Here is a 24,109-nt window from a genome sequence, read left to right on the forward strand (position 1 = left end):
TCAATATTGCAAATTAAATTTTCCTCTCTGCCACATACTATAGTTTGAAGTACATGTTGCCAGAACAAGTAAAAAGAAAGCATAAAAACTTTCAAAAAAACTCAAAATACTGTATTTAGAATTGCATTTTTGACTATAAAATTCTCTTAATTTAATAATTAATAACTCAATGAAATATGGTGCATTTTACTTTGGTTGCTTTTCTTTGGTAAGATATTTTAAACCTTAAGGAAAAGTTAAAAATTAAAAGGTTAATAGTTTAGACTGACCTTTTATACAATGTTGTTCAGAATAGCTTTGAAATATGTGAGCTCAGAAGTTCACTTGTACTGCCATCCTATTTCTGATGGTGTCCAAGAGTTAAAACGTAGACTAGAGCAGAAATAAGGTCACCCTTGTGGCAGTGCTTTTCTAAAATAATTTACTGCTTTCTAACAGCTTTTGTCTTAGGGCAGGGACTTACTTAGACAGAATGATATTCTTGAATTTAGTAGCTCTCAATGGATTTTTATTTTTATTAAATCTTCCAATCTCTTTCTGAAACTAAGTAATTTTACAGCACCATACAAAGGAACTGCACAGCCTAAGCATTTTGAAAGGGAAAAGGCACCTCCTTTAGTTTGTTTCGAATGTGTCCTAGAATAATGTAATTTGATGCTCTCTTGTTCTTTGTTATGGTAGTTATCGTGTGCACAGAGTGGAGAACTTTGGCTCAAGTTTCTAAAGAAATTGTGGCTAATTTTATTTTCCCTTTTCACACTGTTTTGCGTAGTCTGCATGTACTTGGCCTTGTCCTTCTTCTCCTTGGTTTGGCAGCTGTAATGGACCCTGAAAACTGATTCAAGACACTTCTAAGAGACATCAGAAGAAGAAAAAAAAGCCAAAATGTCAGAATAATTTACTACATAAACTTGACTTGATATAGCTTAATTTTTTTTAGCCTATTCTTTTAATATGTAGATGTGATACAGTGAAATACAGTACCAGATTCACTATAGGCCAGTGTTTGACTTCTGCTCTTACAGTATTCTCAACTTCTTTCCTTAGAAAATTACTTAATAGTATTATTGGTTTCTCTTCTCTTTCTAAGCTCAGCTTTGGAGGGATCCCAGTGCCTGGAAAATCAGGGACATTTTCACACAGGAACTTTCATGGGTGTTTTGAAAATATTTATTATAATGGAGTGAACATTATTGACCTGGCCAGAAGGCATAAGTCTCAGATCTACATTGTGGTAAGAGATTTCTAGTTAAGAAAGAAGAAATAAGTAAAATAGAGAAAAAGAAGAAGACCATAACCACTTTCAAATCCAGCATGTTAGCACACAGTTTAGTAAAATCTATGTTAGGTAATGAAAGAAAAATAAAGTAATTACCAAGTTGGGCTGTTTTTCATTTTACACTGTATAGAGTCATCCTAATAGAAAAGGCAGATGTGTTTTATTCATGAGGTGTTTAGCTGATATTTAGATATATCTGATATCACAGTGTTGTGTGGTATCTAACTGCATGACAAAAGTCTGTGAGTAACCAGATGCACCAGAAACCATTGAATCTGTGGCTTTTTACCAGAGTAATAAGAGTATGTGCCTGGCTGATAAGAACACCAGCAATACATTTTTAAAGGTCTTGGTTGCTGAGGACACTGATCCGCTTTGCTTTGTCCAGAGCATTATAATTTGGATAGATAAGTTATGGTTTTCAATTTCTACTGACCTTTGTCTGAAGACCTGTAGTTTAGGTTGATGGGTTTAATGAATTTATTGTGACATGGCCAAGAGTCATATTATCCAAATTCCTACCTTTTAGAGAAACAGTTCCAACAACCAAACAAATGTCTTCTGTGTTACAAACGGCTTTCTAGAAATTTTACTAAGTCCTTTGTTGTTGGTCTCGGATTTTTTTCCCCCAGTACAACAAAGGTCATCTCTATTTGAAACATGTACTTATTTAATAGCAGGAAATGCAGAGATACCATAGGAATCAGCTCAGAATAATTAAAAATATATTAAATGCTTTCATGATCCAAGTATTTTAACGTGGATTTCTGTTCAGAATATGAAGAATCAAATTTGGTTCTCTGTCATAGAAAAAATGGATGAGAGGCATCTCTTCTCATGGGAAACTTGCCTGAAATATTCCAAAATTAACTAAACTGGTACCTCTGCATAGTATTCTGTCCATGATGCTTATGAATTTTGTGGAGTGGACAATTACAGTAGGGTCTGGGTGGACTAGTGGAAGGTGAACTATGAAATTATTTGTAATAGGAAATTTCATTATTTTCAGGTCAAATGTTTTAAATTGTTGTGCTACTTTCAAAACAATATAGGAGATGATTCATAATGTAAATATTATAGAAAGTATCTCTGTGACCATAGAATCCCAGTTAAATTTGCACTTTACTGGGGGAATCTGCAAATGGCCAGCTTTTAGCATTTAACAAGGTTTATTAATCTGATGAGTGCCTTTTTGCTATGTGTCAGGTTTAGCTGACTATTCACTTCTGTACAGCTGAGTTCATAAGACAATGCTTTTACTTATTTATATATTTTCTTTGAAGAAAATTAAAACCCATAAACTTTAATACCTTGCCACACCAGAGACTAGCGAGTATTTTTCTTAAACTGATTTTGAAACTTTTTACTGAGGTCAAAGTTTTATGTATATTTAAAAGTTTAAAACCTCTTTGTGTTGAACAGAAATTAAGTGTACTTTAAATTCCAAAGACATTAATCTTTAGTAATCCTTTGTTCAGAACAAATTATTTATAGTTCAAATGGTGTCAGCAAGCCATTAGATCAGAGTGCACAGTATACTACTATCAAGCACCATAAAGTATTAACTAACTCTGACACCAGATGCAAAAAATGCATTATTCCCATTCCAGATTTCTTATCTGCATCACTCAGTACAAGTACAGATGCAGGTTACTCTCAGAGTTTCTCAATGAATTCAACCACAAGTTTACCTAAGAAACAGTTATTTCAGAAAAAGGTAAGCACAAAATAAATGCTAGATGCATAAATCCAACTCATCCTCTAGTCCATATGGGCCTGCTCAAAACCACATTCCCTCTTGATTTAAGAAGTATGTGTTTTGCATTTGTAATTAGCAAGAGTTTATATGTGGAAATTTTCTGTTTGTGAAAACAAATATTGGAGTTGGTGCACATCTCCAACTGCATTAATTTGGAAATAGTTTTTTTCTTAAAGTTAACATTGTCTTACACAATCAGTGCCAAGCTCAACACTTCTCTGTATCCAAGCATTTAGACCCACGTAAGTGTTTACATGCATTCAGTGGCATTTTATTTAACATTCAAGGATTTGTCAAGTCCCTAATGCTTACTGAGGCAGAGCCAAACTAGGAACAAAGTTGGTCTTTCCAGCTCCTGAGGTAACATTAAATCAGCCTCATAATTTAGGAACTTACCTCATTCCCTCAAAGGTCCTTGCCACTCTTTGCTCAGGCAGATGAATCTATTCTGGTCAGAAAACTATGTTAACATTTCTCAAACTGATGATGTTCATGGTTGATTTTTAGAGTAATACATTCAAGTACTATGCACCATGTTTTGAAACTGCAGTTTCCATGGAGAAATTCTCATGACTCTTCCTAATAACATAATTGTTTCATTTCTTTCTAGGGCAATGTGTCTTTCTCATGTTTAGAGCCACAGGTGGTTCCAGTAACATTTCGGAGCTCCAGCAGTTACCTGGCACTGCCAGGCACGTCAGGGCAAGATGAAGTATTTGTCGGTTTTCAGTTTCGCACTTGGAACAAGGAAGGACTACTGTTCTCCAGTAAACAGCACCATTCTTCAGGTGGTTTCCTCTTATATCTGAGTGATGGGAGAGTCAAAATCAATCTTCATAAAACAGGAAGAGTACTGAGTGACATCACTGCAGGTAACAGAAATGAAGAAAAAAAATTCCAAGACTCCTCTGCATAAAAAAAAAATTAAAAGTTATTTCACTTAGTACCTGCTTTCTTGACTTACTTTTATGAGTGGTATGTGTGCAACCATGCTTTACTTGTGGGAATTTTACACCCAATTATTTCTAAATTCTTTCTTTTCTCACAAACATACCTATTCTTTTTTCCCCATGAGTGAGTAGAAATTACTTGCAGTAATATAGACTGAAAAATTGAGTCCTTAATTTAACATGCATACAGTAGGTACAGCTCATGTGTATAATCTGGGCAATCTAAGCAGCTTTTTCAGTTGTGAAGTGTAAGAAATTCAGTTTCTTACTCTGTCAAGCGAAGTCATTAAGATGTTTTTCACCATTTGTCAGTGCTTTCAACAGGTATCAAATAACTAATTGTTTTATAAAGTTATATATCCTTATAAATATCATGTCTTTTATTTTTTAGAGTTCTCAGTTGCAGAGATGTCCATTAAATTGAAACAGTGGATGCCAATTCCAGATTGTGTTTCAGAAAACCAGGGCAAGTTTGAGTCTACGATAAAAATAAAAAGGAGCTTGAGGAAAATGAATACCTGAGAGCTAAAGGGTTTTGATTTGTCGTTAAACACTGAATTGAGACTAGATAATTTACTTTTGGTAGTGCACTGCTAGGCATCCCACAGGGTGAAAGTTAGATTTTCAGAAAGCTAGTACCATCTAGTTTTCTGATGAGTAATTTCACCCTTGGCAAACAAGTATGTCAAGACAAGAGAATGAAGCAACTATAGTGATGTTTAGTCATGTTACAGAGTATTCAGATGGGATTCTAAGAAGCAGATTCCAGCTTTAACTTTCTCTCTCCTCCCTGGCAGGAATGGGACTAAGTCTTTCACAAAGAGTCTCCTCAGTTTTTCTGAGTACTGTTAGCACTTGATGTGAGAACAAGAAGACTGTTGGCCCAGTCAGGAATCTCCATCTTTCAGGAAATATGAGAACAGGACAGAAACAACATCATCTCCACCTTCTAAGTCTTACTCATAAAATGCTGAGATTCAGTAGCTTCATCATGCAATAATATCATCACCTTCACCTAGCAGCACTTCATCAGTATTGTACTATTTTCTGACATTCCATGTATCACAGCTGCCCTAGAGCTTCTCATCATTTATGCAAACAAATTGAATTTTGCCCTTTACTTGTAGATGGATTATATGATGTGATATGATATGATGAGTTCTAAGACAGGAAAAACTGCACAATAGAGACTAGTGGATAAATGGGATTACAAGGAATATATGAAGATGAGGAAATGAGGCTGGGTTGGAGTGGTTTCTGTATGGACAAAGATAACCAGAGTCCACTAGCTGGAGGAATATATTGTAGAAGCAGTGGTAAATTTGGATGCAGAAAACACATTTATGATGTTCAGAATATCACGTGATCTTTGATTTATTTTGACCCATACACAAGCATGTATTTTCCATGTCATATTCACAAAGCAGAATATTATCAGTGTGAAAGAAGCAAAGTTCCAATTATATAATGCAAAAGAAGTGAGAAACCCCCAAACAAGTTATAATCAGTATGAAGACAAAATAAGAATCAATTGATCTAAATTTTTCACTAAACTTATTAGGCAGTTTAAGGCAGACCAAAGAGAACCAAGCAGGGCAAAGAAACAGCCACAGGATTTGAAGATGAGATCTTCTTAATCTTTGTTCCATGACCCTGTTTCTTTTAGATTGATTCCTTACTTTAATTCCTCTTAAAAAATTAAAATGCATGGGGAGGAGAGAGGAGAGGAGAGGAGAGGAGAGGAGAGGAGAGGAGAGGAGAGGAGAGGAGAGGAGAGGAGAGGAGAGGAGAGGAGAGGAGAGGAGAGGAGAGGAGAGGAGAGGAGAGGAGAGGAGAGGAGAGGAGAGGAGAGGAGAGGAGAGGAGAGGAGAGGAGAGGAGAGGAGAGGAGAGGAGAGGAGAGGAGAGGAGAGGAGAGGAGAGGAGAGGAGAGGAGAGGAGAAGAAACTGCAAAGTTCATTATGTTTCTACAGGTGTATAATGATTACAAGTAAAATTTTAAACCGTTGCTTATTTTAACTCAGGAAATGACTATAAGCCTCTAATGATCATAGATAATGTTGAAAGTTACATAAATACTTTGATCCTGTTCCTGTGGGTGATAATAGAAATGGCCTTGGTATTTTTTATAATCTAAAATAACTGATGCACAAAGAGTACCACTTTAATGACAAGAAATTTCCCTAGGCTTGTCATTTGAAAATGTCAATTTCTTAGTAAGAACGTCATTGCTATGTAGTTAGCAGTGATGAATTTGGCTTTTTAGGAGCTATTTCAATTGCTGTTCAATTAGATGATGTATGTTAAAGAAACTGTTGTCATGCACTGTCATTTTAACAGACCAGCTGACCGTGGTGGCACTTTAACAGCTGTAGGTAGACTTGCACATGGAGCAATTTATTCAGTTTCAAAGCTGCAACACAATACATAAACATCCTAAAATAAATCTTGCCTTTCTATGCTGAAACAGAATTTAATGCTCCCATGCTAGGTTAAGCTTTCTGTTCATAAAGTCTAACAGGAGGAATTGTGTTTGTCTTTGTGAAGGCAAAAGCTACAGCAAAATCATCTTATTCTCTTCGGAGAAAGAATTTATCTAACAAAACCATATGGGAAACTTTTCCTTAAGTTTTTGAAGGGTTTGTTGTAGCAATCACTGAAGCAATTCAAGTCTGCATTTGGAGATTGAGTAATTAAATTATGGATGGTTGGACAGGTTTGCTCCCTTATAGGCAGGGACTTATGACCTGACTTTCTCTCTCTCTCTCACACACACACACACACACACACACACACATAGTATTTGATAATTAAATCGGAGCATATTTCTTTGTGCACAACTCTTTAATTAATTATCCTGTGTTTTTTAAGAATTTCTTCAACCATATAAAACCGAGGAGAATGGCATGTTAATTCATAAGTAATTAAGTTATAGTAAGTTCTTTGTTTTGCAGAATAGTTGCTTAATAGCTTTCATTTGTAGCCTCTTTTCCAAGTCATACATCAAATAATCACAAAGAAGTAACATAGATTTTAAAAAAAGAGAAATCAACACAAAGTTAATTTGTTTTGAATGATGAGACCAAATTAAATTACAGTATGTGTAAATGTTAGATCTTATTACTCAGTTTCTTCTCTGACCCTCTATTTCTACACAGCTTTTAATTTCCATGCAGCTTTTAATTAAGTGATGTTAATAATCATGGGATTTGATTGTTATACTTCAGAGTAATCTATGAATTACTTCCTCTAAACTTTTTTTTTGTTTCTCACTGATCTCTTAAAAATTTATATACACGGTATTTTTATGTATGTGTTCCTGAGGTCGGGTGTCATTTTTCTGCAAGACATCCCATAGGCCCTATTTTAATACTTAGATTTAAAGTGATGGAACTAATGAGAATAAATGGACATCTTGTTTAATAGCTACCTTATTATGTACTAAAAAAATTAATTGCTTTGTTTTTTCCTACTTGTTTGTAGTTAAGCATTTTTCTAACTTGTAGTAGAGCAGCAGACAATATAATTTTTAGATGGAATGTGTTAGTAGTCCACTGGCCTCTTCCACTGAGATGTTGTACCACTCAGTGGCTCCACACAAGCAAATGTGAATTTAGTCAAGGTTCTCAATTCAAGGGCTAAAATAAACTGTTTTCTTCAGAATGTCTTGTGCTCCCACAATGGCATTCCCCAGTTCCCAGACTTAATAAAAGGGACTTCTAGGAAGCCTTAACTTGAGCTACGTGAATATTGTTGAATATCTCTAATCATGCCAACCTCTAAGAAGGGGAGATAGAATATCCATTGCAAAATCATATAGTAGGTCAGTAAGATAAACTACATTCACCAAACCAAAAAGTGTAAAATTCATATTATTAATTTTCCAGTAACCAAAACTTTTGATAGTCTGAAATACTATTATTTATGTTAGGACAGTCTCTTACCTACCTTCACAGTCAAATATTGCAAGGTTTTGAATATGGTTTACCCACCAGAACAAGGAGCTACTGAAGCAGAATGCAGAACTAAAAATTGAAATCAGTTATCCTTGTAACAATTCAAATAAAGTGACAGAGTTAATTGCTAGATTTAATATTTTCAGTAATGACATAGGTAGTGAGATCAAGTGCATCCTCAACAAGCTTGCTGCTGACATCAACCTAAGTGGTACAGTTGATTTGCTTTAGGGAAGGGATGCAACACTTGATATACTTGAAGAATGGACCCATGTGAACCTCATGAAGCTCAACAAAGCCAAATGCAAGTTCCTGCACCTGGGTTTGAGTGCCTCCCAGTATCAGCACAGGCTGGGGTAGGAGGGGATAGAGAGCAGGCCTGCCGAAAAGAACTTGGTGGTGCTGGTAGATGAGACCCCACCTCAAGAACTGTGTCAAGCTCTGGGGTCCCCAACACAAGAAAAACATGGTCCTTCTAGAGGGAGACTAGAGGAGGGCCATGAAAATAATCAGAGGGCTGGAGCACATCTCTATTAAGACAGGCTGAGAGAATCGATGTTTGTCAGCCTGGAGAATAAAAAGAAAAAGCTTAGGGAGACCTTACTGTAGCCTGTCAATACTTAAGAGAAGGCCTGTAATGGAGATTTTTATTCTTTTTTCCTCCAAGGATCTGTAGTGTCAGAAAAAGAGGTAATAATTTTAAAGTGAAACAGGTTATATTTACATGTTCCACTCCTGGAAAGGTTCAAGGTTATCTTGTATGGGGGTTTTGGCAACCTGATCCAGGAAAAAATTCCCTGCAAAAAGGGACATTGGACTAACTGGTTTTAGAGGTCAGTTGCAGCACAAAATGCTTTATGATTCTATGACTCTTTGATTTCTAAAGGAAAAGATAATGTATTGAAGAGATGTGACTGAGGAAAACATCAATCACTTGAAGTACCTGTGAGAGGCTGGGGATAAAGCAAAATGTTTAAGATTTCTTGTTATGTGTTCCCTAATAAATATACTGATCGGAGTAAGGAAAAAATGAGAGAAAAGGTATATAGGACTAATATTATCTTAAACATATTGGAGATACTATCTAGGTTATAGTTCATCTGAGTTTGCAATGTTTTTCTAGGGTTTATCTCTTCATTGTATGACAATCTTGTATTTAGATTATGGTAGTCAACAATCTATGAATCCTAGTTACACTGTAATTTAGCTATTTGAACCTTCTCATCCTTCTCTTTTTATTTCTTTTCTTTCTGTTTGAATGAGTCTCTTAACTCATGTACTGTTACTGTAGCATATACAACATGTTCTAGAGAGAAGTACATAAATACATGACATTTCAAGAGGGAAATCACAGATCACAAATCATAGGCACTCTGCAGTCAAGAAAAGGCTTTGGCTAATTTAAAGGTTGTATTCACTGAATCAGTATCTCTGTTCTGAAGAACACTCAAGAACATGATTGACTTTAAGCACTTTTTAAAGATAATAAAGTGGTTACATGCTACCCTGTGCAGAATTTTTTTATGTATACATAAGTGCTTTCCAGAATCAGGACTATAGGTTCATTGTTTTGTGGCACCTTACACTTACACAGCCAGAGGTAATGTAAATTTGTGGTGGTGGCTAAACTCTCAGAATATTTTCCCATACACATCCAATAAAAGAATCAGCTGAAAGAAAAAAAATTTTGTGAGATTGACATGATGATTACTGAAGCTTTTAGCATCTACAGTATTTTGCTGTTTTGCCATGTTGTACTGTAATGACTACTTTTTATTCTAAAATATGAAGAAATCCTTTGGTACAGTGTAGTAAAAATATGTATTATGTTTAAAATAGTGTATCAACCATCACAATGATGTCTTAATGATAACCTCCACAGATTGGGAGGATACTCTTCGCAGTCATGTTAAATGATGTGTTACAGATAATTAGGCTACAACAATAGTACTACAACACTAATACTTATTCACTGAAGTACCTTTTTATTTATCAGATGTGAAGCAAGTTCTGTCTTCACAAAAGATGCTTGTACTTATTAAGTTCTTTTTCATTTCACTATCACTTGGAGATTTTGTGTGGGCTATGATTGTTCTGTTAGTCCCTTCTCCTTTCTACTCTAAAACATTTAGATTGTATAACAATTGGAGGAAGTTTATACTAAATTTTGGTGGTTTATTTTTCTTTCAGGTGCTGGATTAAATAATGGCCAGTGGCATTCTGTATCTCTCTCTGTCAAAAGGAATCGTATCAGTGTAAGAGTGGACAATGATGGGACCTCGTCTGCTCATGTCTCCATACCTCTGCAGATTTATTCAGGAGATGTTTTCTACTTTGGAGGTGAAATATGTTGTTTGTTTATGTTGGCAATATACAACAGTTACACACCAATTTTTCCTGACATATCTAATCAAATGAATTGTTTGGCTTGCTTCAAGTCATCTTTGCATGGCTTGGTTCAGGCACTGTTATGATGCTTTTCGTTTCAGTTTCTTTCGAATTTTACCATGTTGGGTAGAATAAATCACCACCCTAAATCTTTGGTCACATTTTAGATCATCATAACTTGTGTCGTGCTCTAATAATTGAATATAGTCTGGCTGGAAATCAAACAGACATGCAAAGGTTTATATTGGTGCAGACTTACTCTTTTGCTAAATTAATACTTTGGAGAATCTTCCGCTGGAACGACTTCAAGTTTTCACCTTACGTGTATGCTTACCAGTGTAAATACCCTCTTTGTATGATACACAGATTTTTTCTTTTACCACAGTGATACAACTTTTCAGTGTTTGACAAATATAATTTGTACCTAAAATCTACATTTATGTATCTTCATTTCTCTAAGAATATCAGCAGTCATCTGTCGTCAAGAGATTATGTCATTAATAACAAGTATTTTTACTGACAGAGTAGAACAAGTTGATCTGTTATTCATATAATTCCACTGGGAAGGGACTGCATAATAGCAATGATAAAAATCATCTGAGCGCATTATTAGCCTAATGCTTCCTCTCTTTTAAACATTAATGGTTGAACTATTTATTAATAATTCTCAAATTTCTGAGAAAACTGATAAGGTTGTGTAAAAAGCACTAGATGAGTATGGGTCAAGTCATTATCCACAGATCACTTCCCTTGAAACAATAGGTTTTAAATAAATTTTATGCTCACAAGCATACTCTTAAGTACAGTAACTGCTACATGAGTGGTTACATGAATTTTCACATCTGGTATCTACTCTTTTCTACTAAAAATACCCCTTGACTTGGCTAATAATTAGCAAAATCAGACAAAGATGCAAGGATCTTGAATAATCCTTTCTTTGTTGCTTCAGATTCCCAGACCTCTGATTAGGTGATTTTCATCACTGCAGATTTGATGACATAGATGAACAGTTCAGAAGGGATGTGGGCAGTTAAAAGGTGCAGCATATTCGATTAAAGTGTACAAGGACATTTCTATTTGTCTTTCGCAATGTGGAGGGGACAAAATAATTCCAGGCACACTGAAAGTACCAACTGCATATCCATCCCTCAGATTCTCTGATCTCAGCCTTATAGCTGAAATCTGCAGCTCATGCATGTCATGCAAAGTTAAGGAATGCTAGAAGTGGGTTTCTGAGTTTAGAAAATTCTTTATTAAATTTTTGTGTTATATACCAGTGTCAAAATGCAGACAATGCATTTTTACTTTATTTCCAAGTTTATATGAATATTTACTGTGTTTGTGCTGGTTGTTAAAATATGAGTATCAGCCTTTCAGGGGAGATGTCCTGGGGACTTGGTGATTGGTTTACTTGTTTTAATGAATACAAATTATGTAGAAAATGTGTATGCTTAACTAGAAAAATGTGTAATAAACGTGAAAATATTTTAGTGTTATGTCAGCACAATTTCTAGTCATGCCATCATCAAGGATCTATAACCTCTCTCAGTTCTTGTAATAATAACTCACTGCAACTCTAAGGGAAAATGAGATTATTTAATATTGCAATAAGCACATAATGTAAATTTAATGATTAAACGATTTCTTCTTATCTTTAATAACCAGTCTACAATTATAAGGAAACACAATTTAATTAATGTTAATGGTATTGTCTTTTCTCTAACAGAAGACAATTTTTTAAAAAGAGACACCAAGGAAAATATATCTGAGACAAAATTTTGTAAAATGGCTAAGTCTAAAAATTGTTAACTTTTCCTGCTTTCTCTGGCCTTTATTTATTTGTTTGTTTATCTATTATTTATTTACTTCCAGTGGAGTTCAAATAAATAAATAGATATCTTATTCTCAAATGAGCATCATATTTTTCACCAGAAATGACAGAACTTGTGTTACTGTTCAATTGTAGAATGCTGTAAAGCATGTGGTAAGACCTATAATTGATTTGTCTGTGTGTGTTGCTGAAAACTTACTGTGCTCCTGTTTGGACTTTTTCAAGTCCACACGTTGTTCTTCAAGAAACATGCCAAGTAGGTAATAAACATTTGCCTTTAGAAACATGATAACAATTTTGAACAGTTTAGTTCCTAAACAGAGTTATACACACTGAAAGTTTATTAACTTGTTAAATTTCAGTTTTAATTCATTTTCTAATCTATATTTCTCAAAAACATATATATACTATTTATGTTGTTGCACACTCATCTGAATATATTTAGTAATTTCCACTGTCATTTTGCTTTTCCTGTATCATAAGCCTGTCCACTGTCTTTATAGGACTTCAGAAGTACCCATTAGCTCTGTGGAACAGAGAAGTGTCTTAAAACTCACTGTTTCTTCCTAGCATCCTGAAACAAGAAGGTCTTCAAATGCTGTGAACCAGAATGCAGTATTGTTTGTCTAAGATCAAAGGATGACCCTTGTGCATCATTCCAAAAGCAATAATACTCCTTGGAAGAAAGCCAAAATAAAAACCATTTAAGCATTGTAGTGCAGTGCTGAGTTGCCACAGGGAAAAACTACTCAATGGATGTGGTTTAAATCAAATCAGGATTAAAACTATTTATTTATTTACTACAAATGTTTAATTAATTGGTAATCAGTGAACAAGGCATTTCAGGATCAGCAAGACAATAGATAAACCACAATACTAGATTCTTACAGAGTGTGAACACTCAGATAGTATGTAGTCTAAGCCTCTGTTCTAAACAAGTCTGATTAGATCAACATGTACGGGGATGTGACCACTCAAGGCTTGAACAGCTGCAAAGATGGAAATACTACAACTTCTTGGGGCAAACTGTTCCCCTATGGACCACTGTCACAGTAAAAACACTTGTTGCTTGTGTCTTACGACTTATGATCCAAATTTGTAGGTTTTTAGTTTTGTCCTTTGCCTCTTGGCCTATCACCATGCACTGCTGGAAGTAGTCTTGCTCCATCTTCTCTGTGCTATCTTATCAGATAGCTTTATCTTCTCTTCTTAAGTCTGAGTAGGCCCATATCTCTCAGCGTCTCCTCATAACTGCATTCAGCTTCCTAACCATCTTGGAGGCCTCCTCTGGCCTTACTCTAGGACACTGATGTCCTGTACTGGGGAGCCCAGAACTACCGCACTCCAGATATGGCCTCGCAAGTGCCCTGTAGCAGGAAGGACCACTTCTCAAGATTTGCTGACTGTGCTCTTAATAATACATCCTAGAAAGGCATTGGCCTTCTGTGCTGCAAGAGCACTTTCCCAGCTCATGCTCCACTTGATGGACACTAGGATCTCAGGCCTCTCTCTGGACAGTTATCCTCCAGTTTGGATTATTACGTGGACTTGTTCTATCTCAGATTAAAAATCTTGATCCTGCTCTTAGTGAATTTCACGGCATTCCTGTCCAAGCCCCTTTAAGTTGTAGCCCTCCTCTCCAACATTTGGAACCTGACCTGGTTGGTATCAGTTGCAGGCTTGCTGAAAGTGTGTGCTGTGTCATCATCCAGGTCATTAATGAAGACATTATAGATACCACTTCTGATCTCTGGAGAATCTTCTGCTCAGTGAGCATCAGCTGGACTTTGTGTCATCGACTGCCTGTTTATCCCACCCATATATCATGAATCTGGTGATAGGGAGACTATAAAAGACTCTTAAGTCTTCTAAAGTCATGGTATGCAATGCTCACTGCTCTCCCTTTATCTATACTGCTTATCATTTCAGCACAGAAAACAAAGGCCTTGGTCAGGCATGATTTAACCTTGAAGCTAAAGTTAGCCAGTTAACTTCTTGTCCTTTGCATGTTTAGAAATGGCTTTAAGAAGTTTCACTCTGTAAATTTGCCAGGGACTGCCATAAGACTTAACGGCCCTCTAGTTTCTTGAAGATGGGTGTAACATCGGCCTTCTCTAATTATAAAGAAGTTCAGCAAAATGCCGAGACCCTTTGAGGATTAAAATGTTAATGAATTCACAATGACAATGGCAATTGTTAAAATGGCATTGACCAGCTCCTGCAGCACCCTCAGGTGCACCTTGGGCTCATTGTTCTTTACTGTGGATACTACATTCTTTTTTCATGCTCTGCTAAGATATGGGAAGTCTAAGGATCAGTTTTACTAGTGAAGAAAAAGACCTTGAAGGAAACAATTCTTTTCTAGACCCGTGTCACTGAGTTTCCTACCCTAGAAGCCTTCCTTTTCCTACTGTTGTACCGACAGAAACCTATTTGTTGCACTTCAGCTTCCTTGGCAAGTTTTAGCTTCTCTTGGTTTCCTAAGTGCATTCCTAGACATGCAGGTAATGTCTTTGTAATCCCCTCTAAGTTGTATGTCCCTGCTACCACGTTTTGTATACTTTGTTTTTGTGTTTGTACTCACTCAGGAGCTCCATGTTTATGTTTGCAGGCCTTATGCCACACTTGCTTAACTATTCTGATATTGCTATGGACTTCTCTTATGCTCTGAAGAGCTTTCTTGTTGAAAGCTATCCAGCTGTTTTGCTCTCCAAGGCAATTTCTAACGGTATCCTCAAAACAGATCCTGAACAGAAAAAATTTGGCTCTTCTGAAATCCAGGGTTGTAATTCTGGGCTTTTATTTCTTGCTCTCTTCTCTGTGGCTCGTAAACTCTACAACTTCATGTTTGCTGTAACCAAGACTGTCCTTGATCTTTACATTTTCAACCATTTCTTCCTTGTCCATGAGTAGCAGGTTCAATGGAGCATCTCTCCTAGTTGAGTCATTGATGGTCTGCAACAAGAAGTTTCAGTACTTTACAAAATCTTCTTGACAGCTGATAGAGTAAAATCACTGTACTTAGTAACTTTTTTTCTTGTTTGACTTCAATTGTTCTTAAAACTTGTTCAAATCATGTGACCTTGTATCGTAACCGAACATTCTGGGACTGCGGTCTCCCAGTCAACGTGCTCATATTTTGACTGCGTTCATTGCTTTGGAACTTTTGCTTAGGTTATCCTTTACCAAAACTTTTAGTGATGTTTTTGCATATGCTTTAGAAACAGTAAGACTGCAGAGAAGTATTTCTTTGTAGTCATACAGTCATGGCTTATCAGAAGAGCTTCTGGCTGAAGTTCTCCCACCACAAAGTTTAAAACGTGGAGGTTATCGAAGTTCAATCTACTTTTGTAATATAACATTTTTTCAATAAAATATTTATTTTCAGCTCCAGTTTTTATTTGTCTTTCAGGTTGTCCTAGCAGTGGAAACATTTCTGAATGTAATACCTCATTTGGTGGTTTTCAAGGATGCATGCGACTTATTTCCATTGGTAACAAAGCAGTGGATATGATCTCTGTTCAGCAAAATGGTTTTGGCAATTTCAGTGATCTTCAGATAGATTTATGTGGCATTACAGACAGGTAAGAAAATAATGTTTACTCGTTTATTTATTTATGTCTATTTTTTGTTTCTGATAGTGACTTGATGACAAAGAACAGAACACTTACAAAATGACATGCTGTTTCTTTTGTAAGAATTTAGAAGTCTAGAATAAATGCAGTGTATGTAGCATATAGCAAGTAGACTTCCTTTAAATGCAAATAAAATTAACTTTGCCTAAAATTATTTTATGTTTCTGAAAAATTTTAAATATCTTACATTTTTTTCAAGTAAAGTGGCAGATACAAATCCCCTACTGCGACCTGTAGTCCCATCCACCCTTAAAAATACTGTTTTTACAAGTTACTGCTGTTTCCTATATTCTAGCTGTCCAGAAACACAATACAATAGTATCCATCAAGTGAGTAAGCAGTCTTCTTTCAGACCATGGTCGGAACCAATCTCATAGCTCGCAATTAGCATCTATCTACAAGAATGCCTAGCTGAAGTGTCTCCCTCCCCAAAAAGGAAAGACTGTATACCTTCCCAGAAATAGAAATGCTTGATGGAAAGACATTGCTGGACTTCAGTGTGGTGAAAGCAGAGGGGGTGTTGCAGAACAACACAGGCTGCTGAGAAGAGAGGGAGCAAACACACAGACAGGCAATGGAAGAAGAAGTTTTATTCTGCAGACTCTGAAGAATGCAGTCACAGACAGCTATTCTGTCTTTAATCCAGAAGTGGTTTACTTGGATCCGGTGAAAGGCTGTACTGAGAGGACACAGCAGGCAGAGGGGTATGCTGTGGTTTTAAACGCTTCTCCCTCACTTTCTGTATTTCTAATCCTCATAAAGTGCCTTTGATTTCAAAAAGTCTGGCTTTTGAATCATAAGACTTTCAAAAATTTATCTTTTTGGAAAAACACTGTAGGCAGAGATCTGCTTCAAGACCATAGCCAATTTCAGGTTGTAACACAAACCTATTTCTGTGACCCGCTATCCATTCCTAGAGATAACACAGTGTACAGCTATCCCAGTCCTTATTTTGGAGACAGTCATACTCCTTGTAGATGACAGATAGAAAAAATACTAGCTCTTTTCCTAATTTTTCATAAAAGTTTAAGGAGAGAAACGTCCAAGAGAAGGATAAAAGTTCTGCCTACAATGTGATCCTTTCAATTGTGTTTGTAATGTGTATTCTCACTAGTATTTCTACACCTATCATTCATTAAAAACATATGCAGTTCCTATATATATATACATATATATATATAATTGTGCTAATTTATCCCTTACTGAACTAATACTGACTTTGCAATAGGCACTAAGTGTGATAGATATATGCCAAAACACAGTTTGGCCTCAGTCAAAACTTTACTGTATGATTTACTAGGGACTTATATCTGGGATGCCACATACATTGATGTTTCTCATTGCCTTTCTTTCATACTACTGCCTTTGACTTATTTTCTTGCTTTTCACTCATAACTGTCTCCTTCCTCTCCTCTTTGATGGACCTCATGACACTTCCTTCCAGCTTCTAATCCACTGCATCACTGCTGTTTTTTCAACTCTTCAACTGAATTTACTTCCGTTACACTGCTTGCTTTCTTGATTGTAAAAAGACAAAACCAGGAAGAGAATCAGGTCAAAATAATCTTAAGTGGGAATCTGCACATTCTTAAGTCAAACACATGAAAGGATATCTAAGCAAGATTATGAGTGGAAAATATCACCCAGCTGGCTCACAATATAATCGATACCAATTTCTGTCTGATTTACCATGAATTTTTCAATGTTCACAGTAACTGTGTGTTACAGCAGGGATACTGTAACATGATGTATCAAACAAGGAGTCCCAGGGAAAGGAAATATATATGGACAGATTCTTGATAGCTGTTTCAGAGATGTTTATTTCCCCAGCCGCATGGCCGGAGCTCTGCCGAGGAACTGTTACAGTCACGGGACCCGAGGGTCCTTCTGCCCGCACAGGGAACACAAACCAACCAATGGGAACAAGGCTGAGCCGGGGCCAGGGAAATCCCGTGTCTGTGCCCTCAGGGCCCCTCTCCCAGGACTACATGGCAGGGGGACGAGACCCTGGCATTTCACCCGTTTAACAAAAGAGATGTAAAACTTAACATTGAAAACAACAAGGACAGTTTCAAAACAAAACAACCCACCCTCCTGAGTCTTTGAATGTCCAAACAGATTCTCTGGAACATATTAAGGCTGACAGAAGGGAGACATGACTCTCTGAGCATGCTTTGTGGGGAAACTGGTGCAGGAGAGGGTTTAATTTCTTCCCTCCCCCTTTTCATCCCCCACTCGGCATTGGAAAGGGATTTTTGGGGAAACAATTGGCAAAGGCATGGTTTTGTCAGGGAAACCATGCATGAAAAAACGGATTGGGAATACACTGCGGGTAATAGGACATAGGATAAAAGGGAAAGGTGGGATCAGGAAAGGGAGACTGTAGGGGGGGCCTACGATGGAGATACTGTCTAACATGACTACGATTTTTTGCATATATACTGCCCTTTACAGGAACACCATCAGGCCCAGTGACCTGCAATGCCTGTAACCCTTTTCTACCTTGTATAATTTTGAATTCTACCACCTCTCCATCTCCCAAGCTTGGGATGCATTTTTCAGGGTTATTCTTTTTAATAGCAGTTCTATGCACGAATATGTCTTGCTGGTTGTCACATCTTGTTATAAAACCATAATTTTGTTTAACATTATACCACTTTACTATTCCTAAAACCTTAGCTACTGTGGTATTTTCCTTTTTCTGAGTGGCTGCTGTTTTCTGTCTCGTTGCATTGGAATTGCCGGAGCTGCTGGGGCTGCTGGGGCCGCCAGAGCTGCTCGTGCCTGCGCACTCTTCCTGGGTCCGCATTTGGGGCTGCGTGGGCCGGGCCAGGCTACGCCGCTCAGTTCTCCGTGCGTCGCCTCCTCTGGTCTCAGATTTGCTGCCGCTGCCAGGCGCTGCATCCACATCTCGGCTGGGCCCCTGAGCAATGACCCCCCTGTGCCCTGCTCCAGCGCGTGTTTCGGCTGGGTGCGGCTCTGCTCCACCGCCACTGCCCCTCTCGGTCGGGCGTTCATGGGGCTCGCTCCACCACGTGCTGCGTGGGGCCGGGAGGGCACCGCCAGGTCGCCCCGCTCCCGCCGCACCTCGCTCTGCTGCCAACACTGCAGCTCACGTGGCTCCGCCTGCGCGCGGGAACTGCCTTGCTGCTGCTTGCAGAGGGCTTGGTGCATGTGGCCTGGGTCGCACAATCCCTGAGCCAGGCTTCCCTTTGCCAGGAAACAGCTGACATTGCTCAACAGTCTCGGTAATTAAATAATATTCACGAAAATATTCTTCCATTGGCATATATTTTGACTCAAAATTTAACTGTGTCCAAACGGTCTTCCAGAAGTCTTTGGTAAGAATTAAACATAGAAACATAGAAAAAGTTCTTAAACAACCATGCCAGGAAATGTTTCAGTTCCTTTTGAGCTTGAATTAAGCTAAAATTTACAAATCATTGTTCAAGAATCTTTTCAAGTTTAAGATAAATATCCATATGCAGCTTGGAGAGCCAAGAGTCTTTCCACGGTTCCTCCATAGTTTAGATATGGAATAGCAAAACAAAAACGAGAAGAGGAATCAAAAGTTTCCAGGGTTTGCTCACACATCAGTCGCTTAGGGATCAGGGATTGTTCTGCCCGCAATTCACCACCATTTTGTTGCAGCGGGGATACTGCAACACGCATATATCAAACCAGGAGTCCCGTGGGAAAGAAATATATATGGACCGATTCTTGGTAGATGTTTCAGAGAGATGTTTATTTCTCCAGCCGCATGGCTGGGGATCTGCCGAGGAACTGTGGGAATTATGGGACTGAGGGTCCTTGCCCGCGCAGTGAAACACAAACCAACCAATGGCAAACGACACTGACCAGGGGCAGGGAAACCCTGTCTCTGTCCCCTCAGAGCCCCTCTCCCAGGGCTACATGGTGGGGGGGAAGGGACCCCTACAACTGTGGACCTCCTAAAATCCTCATCTTAGAGCTGCAGTTTAGAAGCCATCTCCTGCTTCATGAACACAGACATATCTTACCAAAATTTTTAAAGGAAGACGGTACATTTTTATATGTAGTGATTCCAGCTATTTTCAGTTTTGAATGACCATAAGATTTAAGTTTTACATGTAGGTTTTAAAAAGATGGTTTGTGTATAAATAAACAATATATGATGTATAAAGCCACTATGTAAATCACAGTATATAGAAATCCAGCAATATTTAGAGTATACAAGTGTCATAACACTTAACTCTTACTTGGTGCAGCTCAATTTATTTAGAACTGCACCCTTCCTTTTTAATTACTTTTTTTGTTGTTGCTTTTAAGCATTGCAGCAAAGGGCAAAGTTTTTTATATATGCCCTTATCATAGTTTTATCTTGCTGAATTTTTACAGCCTATGAAGGAAAGTAGTTACCACCTTCATTTTATGTCAATATCATTAGTTTCTGCTTTTGGTTGGGGTTTTTTTCCAATGAGGACATGTGTAAGACACTTAAACCTCCAAGCCACAGTGGTTTTCAAAGTGTTTTATTACTTTCTTGCACTTCCTGGGCTTGAGCTTATATTACTTTCATACTTCATCAAAATTATGTATTTTTTTCTCAAGTTCAATGGTACAAAAGGAAAAGAACACCTTCATGGGAGATTTTTGGTTGGTTGGTTTTGTTTTCTCTAATATTTGCTAGTGTTAATTTATGTCTCTTCTACCTTGACTATTGTACCTTTCTTGCATGGCTCTTCCAGATTTAGTTTTCAGCTCCCAGCAGGCTTAGCATGTCTTCCTAATTTATCAACATAGAAGTTTAATCCAACCACTCATTTTTATAAATTCCATTACCCTCATTGTATTTTATTTCAAAATAGACTACTTTTAAAAATCCTGTCTGGTCTTGTGCTAGTCTTGCTTCTGGGACTGTTTCTTTCCCGTTTCCTCACAGAATCTCATTTAATTTAATATTTGCAGCTCATCATTTTGAAGCTTCATGTCTCTCTTTATAAACTAATTCTACGTCTCACCATAAATCCAGGTGATAAAGCACATTCTTCTTTGGCAAAATTAAAACTGCTTACATGTTTTAAACAATTTTTGATAGGTAGCTTGTATCATCCTGTGTACCATATTTTTTGAGAAAAACTGTTTTCTTCTTACCATAATTTATAAATGTCTTTGAATGCCCTAAGCTAATAAGCATTTTTGCCACTGTGTTCCTGATGGTAAATATCTCCCTACAGATGAGCACAAACAAATCCCTTCTTTGTCTTGGAGTCTTTAGGGGAGTCTTTACATCTCCGGTTCCAGATAGTGAAACATGACCCAGATTCTGGAGTTATTGATGGCTTTTGGAACAGAAGTGATGGACACCTAAATGTAGTAGTTTTACACATTTAAAGTGCATGGAGACAAATAAAATTTATTCTTTGAGTAGAAACCTGGATTTATATGCAATAGTAAATAAACTGAAAATAATTCCATTTAATCCATTCTTTACCTCATATATACACATTTAGCATATGAAGAGTATTCTTTATGAGATTTACAGTCTTTTTGGAGAGATGGTTTGTTAATAATTAATTTTTCTGAATATAAATTATTAACTTTTTATTCTTTTTATGCAAATAAATGTCATACCATTTTCCTATTTTCAGTTTTCTCAGTTCCATAAACTTTCTAATTCCTTATCCTAGTCTTAAATTGTTATGACTGTTTCCAGTTACCAGTCTTCCCATGATCCTTCATTTAGCCATTTCATTACATGATACCTTTATATTGTTCTATTGCTCATGTTTCTCTTAGGAATGCAAACAATTCCCTTCATACATTTCTCCTTAATATATTTTCTCTCAGCTCCTTTATAAATATATATCAGTTTAATAACTCCTAATTATGTATGAACCATTCACAAAATCACTTTAAAGGACACAGTGTCATTTAAATAACTTACAATGTAAGCATATTTAGTCTCTGAGGAAAGAGTACCAGATGACTCTGTCCTAATTACATTGAGCCCTACACAGAAACATACAGTTTCCTACCAGGAGTTCTCGTGTTTTTGTCCTGGCAGCAGTGTTTTGTACAAAAAAAAAAAAAAAAAAAAAAAAAAAAAAAAAAAAAAAAAAAAATTAAATGGGTTTATGTCTTTTAAAAAAAGCCAAAAATAACTGCACAGTTCTGAAAATTTTTTCTCTCTTTTTTTTAAATAAACTGAAGAATGAAGAAATAATAGGGATTAAAAATGCAGCAGTTATTTGCTCTTTTTAAAGTATCTTTTAACCATAATTTAGAGTCGTGATAAAGAAACTGTACAAAAAAAGTCTAGCTGAAACTTCACATACAAAGTCCTTATTTTCCCCTTATCAAAATTATATTCATATTCTGGATCAGCATTCTCCTCTCAATATTAGTTTATAATTATTAATAGCCTGCTGCCTCGGTATAAAATATTATATCATTTTCAGATGCCCTACACTTAAAAGCATATTATCAAGAAATATGTGGTAAATGTTTAATCAGCTGTTGCTTTTCTGGTTTTAGCAGACATGGTGATGAATACAAAAAATTAATTTTTACAGATGAAGAACTAGAAATACTGTTTCAAATATGAGAAATATTTTTTAGAAGATTTGTTTTTTCACAGAAAACTCTGTTCTAAATCTTTCTTTGGCGTAGGGTCACTGTATAATTTAGTTATACATTTACTTTGATGTAGCTAGTGGCTACTTTCTATTATACGTTCTGAAGCAGAGGAAAGATGTAAAATTTAATGTTAAAAGATTTAAATTACACTCTTGTTTTCACTTTCATTGAGGTTGGTTCAATCGTCATCAATTTCATCTACACTTTTCAATTTGTGAACACTATTAGTAAGATTAATTAGTAGGGACAGGGAGTCAATACCAGTAAAGACCATGTAGAGCACAATTTTTGGATGATGATGTCTTTATCAAAAAGGCATGAGACACAAAATGTTGTGACAGCAGAGCAGCTGTCAGTGGATGCACTGAAGGTCTTGAATGGCGGTTTTGCTAGAGGTTTGTATTTATAATAACTGATGATTAGTTATATCCATAGTAAAATAAAACATTTACCTAAGAAACATTAGCAAATTTATGTAATTCCATCTAAGTATTTAAAATCAAAATAATTGTAAGCCCGGTGCCTAAACAGAGCTCATTGAGACATATATCCTTTATAGACTAGTCTTAAGAATACATTTTGTGAGTAAGAGAATAGATACAAGATCAGCTCTTTCACTACCAAAAAGTGTCACAGATTTCCTTGTAAATAGGTGACATCTCTCAGTTTATTTACTTTACCTACACTTCACCTGCTACTTCTTTTTTTAATTTACTTCTGTGAAAACCACTTATTTTTGTTTATAAACATGAAAGGAAGATAAAATTCTTTGAATGCCATGAGGACTGAATGCATGAAAACCCTGAATTATTCATAGGGCAGATGTGTGAAATTTTGGACTTTCTGCGATCCTAATTTAATATCCTCCTAACATTTCTTGAATGAATTAAAAGGTATTTCAAGATCCTGTGAATATTAGTGGACCTATTGTTTTTGTTTGGGGTTTTTTTTTTACTGTGGCTAATGTCAACAGTAAAGTTATTTTACACTTTCTGAGCTGTATCATACATATATACTCAGTGCAGTTAGAATGTTTACTAATTTCTAATGTGAAAAGCTAGTTAAGAATTGGTTAAAAGCTAGTTAATAATTGGTTGAAGTGTGCCAGTATACTTCAACATATTTTCAGCTGTGTTTATAAAAAAAGAGAATTTCTTTTTTTTTCATCTCACGACTATTTTTTACTTTGGTTCAGTGCTGCAGTCTGAATCACTAAGAAGATACAGGTAAATTAGTTTTTCAGTCAACCATTGTATACGTAGAAGAAAGTAATCAAGCCCTTCAGGATATTAATTGTATTACCAGAATGAAAACTGGCTTTATAGGCAGTTGCGTTGAAACTCACATACTGAACTCTTTCTAGGATAGAAACTAAATACAATTTTGGAATAAGAGATAGATCTCAGGTGCTGTGGTCAGATTTATTTGTTAGGTGATTTTTTATTATTATTTTTACAAGAACAGAAAGAAATCTGCTCTAATGTTGCTTTGTTTTGATAAATCTTGTTGAAGAAATTCCAGTCATTGCAAAACTTGCATCGAATTATCAACACATAAACTTTTCATTGGTTTATCAGCCTGTATTGAATTGCGGCCAGTTGAACAGTAATAACAATTCTGCATCTTACAATTTATTTCTGTTCTCACAAGCTTATTACATAATGAAGATATTTTCTATAAGCAAAAGGAATACC

General features: G+C 36.4%; 1 protein-coding gene across 2 annotated transcripts in view; it reads left to right on the forward strand.

The window, feature by feature from the left end:
* Window positions 1-24,109, forward strand: part of LOC116438193 (contactin-associated protein-like 4) — a 216,899-nt gene that overhangs the window by 139,972 nt on the left and 52,818 nt on the right. For both annotated transcript variants that reach the window (XM_032096912.1, XM_032096913.1), the window contains 4 exons: window positions 1,091-1,234; window positions 3,649-3,910; window positions 10,134-10,283; window positions 15,575-15,746. In XM_032096912.1, coding sequence (XP_031952803.1) covers window positions 1,091-1,234; window positions 3,649-3,910; window positions 10,134-10,283; window positions 15,575-15,746 — 728 coding nt within the window. The remainder of the gene's footprint in view (window positions 1-1,090; window positions 1,235-3,648; window positions 3,911-10,133; window positions 10,284-15,574; window positions 15,747-24,109) is intronic.

The sequence above is a fragment of the Corvus moneduloides genome, chromosome Z (assembly GCF_009650955.1).
Source record: "Corvus moneduloides isolate bCorMon1 chromosome Z, bCorMon1.pri, whole genome shotgun sequence".
Classification (NCBI taxonomy): Eukaryota; Metazoa; Chordata; class Aves; order Passeriformes; family Corvidae; genus Corvus; species Corvus moneduloides.